Raw genomic sequence first — 3,339 nt, 5'->3', positions numbered from 1 at the left:
ATTCAATGAAACCATTTTGACGTGCTGCATACAAAGCAGCAGCAGCAGCTTGTGTATGTTGGCTTTGCGAAGCTGTCGAGGAAGACGATGTCGTGGACGAAGAAGGAGGCGGAGGTGGTAGAGGTGGTTGCTGATGTCCTGATGTTTGTTGGTTGGTTGTCAGACAAGTGGTAGGTGTTGAAGTGGCTGTAGTTTGTTGAAGGGAAGTTGGTGGTAGTGCTACTAAACCAATATGAGGGTTTGTTGATTGTAGGGATGCTATAGTGTGTAAAGTTGGGGGCGATGAACGTTTCTGTATGTGTGTAAAGGCTGTTAGATGTAATGGTGATTGAGCCAAACGTGTAGGCGAAGAACAGGGTGAGATATTGTGTAGATTTAAATTACGATTGTTATATGATGAGTTGTTGTTGTTGTTGTTATTATTGTTATTGTGATGTTGTTGTAGTTGATGTTGGCTCAAACTAAGTGGACTATTTAATATAATGGATGAATGAGAACTTGTAGTACGATTAGTATCCGTAGGTGATAGGGGTTCTTGTGGTCCAGGCGAATTGGAAGGTGACAGCGGTGGTGGTGTGGCAGAAGGGGTTTCAGTTTCAACATTTACTCTGGGTGATTCACTGCCTAAAGAAGAGCGACCTCCCACCGATGATATTGATTGTATAGAAGCTGTGGGCGAAGGTGAAGAATAGTTTTGATTTATAGTTTTGTTATAGAATTCCAAACTGGTGGTACTGCCAGCTCCAGCACTACCCGCCGAAGAACCATCACCACGACTATTTGTAAGGTCATAGGTAGGTACTGTATTGCTTTGATTTTGATGATTAAGTGTTGGCAAACTTGTGGCGGCCGAAGAAGTAGGCACTAGATTGTTAGTTGTCACTGATGTACCCACCAAGCTGGGCAATTTACTGGTAGCCTCTGCTATAAGATTGTGATGCATTTGAGGCAGTAAGTGGGGAGGAAAGGGTAGATGAGGTGGTGCTACATGTTGTCCTCCACCATTGGCATTGGGACCATGTCCAGGATGATGAAATGCTGTAGGATGATGAGGTCCATGAAAACCAGCCGCTGGATGATGTGTCGATATATGTGAAGTATAATTAAACGAAGCTGAGACATTAGTAACCAATGAAACCGGCAAGTGAGCGGCATGATAGGGACCATGAGGATGACCGGCTAAACCATTCAAATGATGATGATGATGATGGGCAGCATGATGATGAGCTGGATGTTGATGATGCAGCTGAGGATGAAGTTTAGGTTTGCGTGGTCCCCTTTCATGTTGAACCGCTGAAAATGAAAAGACAAAAAAAGGAATCAAAACTTTGTAGTAAAATGCTCCATATGCTAAATTCTCATCTACAATCATCATTATTTTCAAATTAACTTATATTTGTATAAAACTGTAGCGTTTTATTTATTTATATTGTTAAAAAGTAGATTATCGCAATTATCTACTTGAATAGATTTAAACAAAATTTGCCCTTTTTCCCCTTACTATGCCCTTTAAAGGAAGAGGGTTGTTTGTTACATTCTTCATCATCAGTTCCTTTTTTTTCCTTACTTTACTGCTGACTTTGCGCAAGTTGTAAGAAATTTAACCAAAAATATGAAGACAACATTCAAACAAGTTCTTCGTACGAAGAACTGAAAGTTTGTTAAAGAAATCAAAATGGCGCTGAGGTTTGAGTTTTTGATTTTCTCACTGTGTGTGTGTGTTGTGTACAGGACTTGAAAGGAAAAAAGTTTCTCTTGTTAATTTAATACTTCTTAATGTGTAATATTTGAATTTGCATACGGGAAGTTGTAAGTAAGTTTGTCAGTAGAAATTGTCAAGAAATTGTGTTCGTTTTTTTGTTGTTGTTGGTAAGATAAATAAAGAGAAATACTTTTAAATCTTTTGATAAATAGAAAGTAAAAGCTTTTTTGTCTAAGGGTGGGCAAAATCTTTAAGATAATTAAAGTGAAATTTTAAAAGCAACAAAAGTTTAGATTTGTGTTTGTCCCAATTCCAACTGAATTTCAATTCTAACTGAACTTAACCTTTCAAAATCTAAAGAAAACTACTTCTCTTCTAATGAGTGTATGAAAGCTTTTTCTTTATTTAAGAATTTTTTGAGAAAAGGCTTTTGGAAGATCTAAAGTTGCCTAAAGAAAGAACATTTGATGAGATGAACGTTTTAAAAAGCTCCTTAAACATAAAAGAACTTTCTTTTATATGTTAAACAACTTTCTGAGAAAAAGCTTTTGGTAGATCTATAAAGTTGATTAAAGTATAAACATTTGATGAGATGAACGATTTAAAAGGCTTCTTAAACATTCTTTAACTTTCTTTAGTATGTAAAAAAAACTTTCTGAGAAAAAGCTTTTGGAAGATCTATAAAGTTGCTAAAAGGAAAAGCTTCAATATTTGATGAGATGAACGTATTAAAAAAGCTCTTTAGTATGTTAAAAAAAACTTTCGGAACAACAGCTTTTGGTAGATCTATAAAGTGGCGTAAAGAAAAAGCATCAACATATGATGAGATGATACTTAGTATGTTAAAAAAAAAACATTCTGAGAAAAAGCTTTGGGAAGATCTATAAAGTTGCCTAAAGAAAAAGCATACACATTTGATGAGATGAACGTTTTAAAAAGCTCCTTAAACATTAATTAACTTTATTTAGTATGTTAAAAAACTTTCTGAGAAAAAAGCTTTTCGAAGATCTATAAAGTTGCCAAAAGAAAATACATCAACATTTGATAAGATGAAGGTATTAAAAAACTTTCTGAAAAAAAAGCTTTTAGAAGATCTATAAAGTTGACTAAAGAAAAAGCATAAACATCTGATGAGATGAACGAATTAAAAAGCTCCTTAAACTTTAATAAACTTGCTTTAGTATGTTAAATAACTTTCAGAGAAAAAGCTTTAGGTAGATCTATAAAGTTGCCTAAAGAAACCTTTGATGAGATGAACGTATTGGAAAGCTCTTTAAACATTAATTAACATTCTATAGAAAAGCTCAAATATTTGATGAACCACATGCTGATATGAAACTTTTTCCAAGTTTGATGAACTTTTCTCTAAAGACTGATACAGTTGCCTAAAGAAAAAAAGAATCATAGTTTGATGTGATGAACTTATTAGAAAGCTACTTAAACATTAATTAATTTTCTTTTGAAAAGCTCAAACATTTTATGAACCACATGCTGATATGAAACTTTTTCTAAATTTTTTCTTTAACTACTTTGGTATCAATTTGGTACCACGCGTGTATATTTCTTTTTCCATTTGTTTACAGTATGGTAAATATATCTTTAGATAAGTTCACAATAATCTAGTAAGTATTTCTATA

The 3,339-nt window shown here is 34.0% G+C and overlaps 1 protein-coding gene across 1 annotated transcript in view; it reads right to left on the bottom strand.

Moving 5' to 3' along the window:
* Window positions 1-1,375, bottom strand: part of LOC111684875 (protein dissatisfaction) — a 1,942-nt gene extending 567 nt beyond the window's left edge. The window contains exons 1-2 of the mRNA XM_046955800.1: window positions 463-1,375; window positions 13-258 (exon numbers count right to left, since the gene is read on the bottom strand). Of these exons, the coding sequence (XP_046811756.1) occupies window positions 13-258; window positions 463-1,375 (1,159 nt within the window). The remainder of the gene's footprint in view (window positions 1-12; window positions 259-462) is intronic.
* Between the last annotated feature and the right edge of the window lie 1,964 nt (window positions 1,376-3,339).

Source organism: Lucilia cuprina, chromosome 2 (assembly GCF_022045245.1).
Source record: "Lucilia cuprina isolate Lc7/37 chromosome 2, ASM2204524v1, whole genome shotgun sequence".
In the NCBI taxonomy this organism is placed as follows: Eukaryota; Metazoa; Arthropoda; class Insecta; order Diptera; family Calliphoridae; genus Lucilia; species Lucilia cuprina.
The sequence above is the reverse complement of the archived record's forward strand: the minus strand, read 5'-3'. Positions and strand labels throughout refer to the sequence as shown.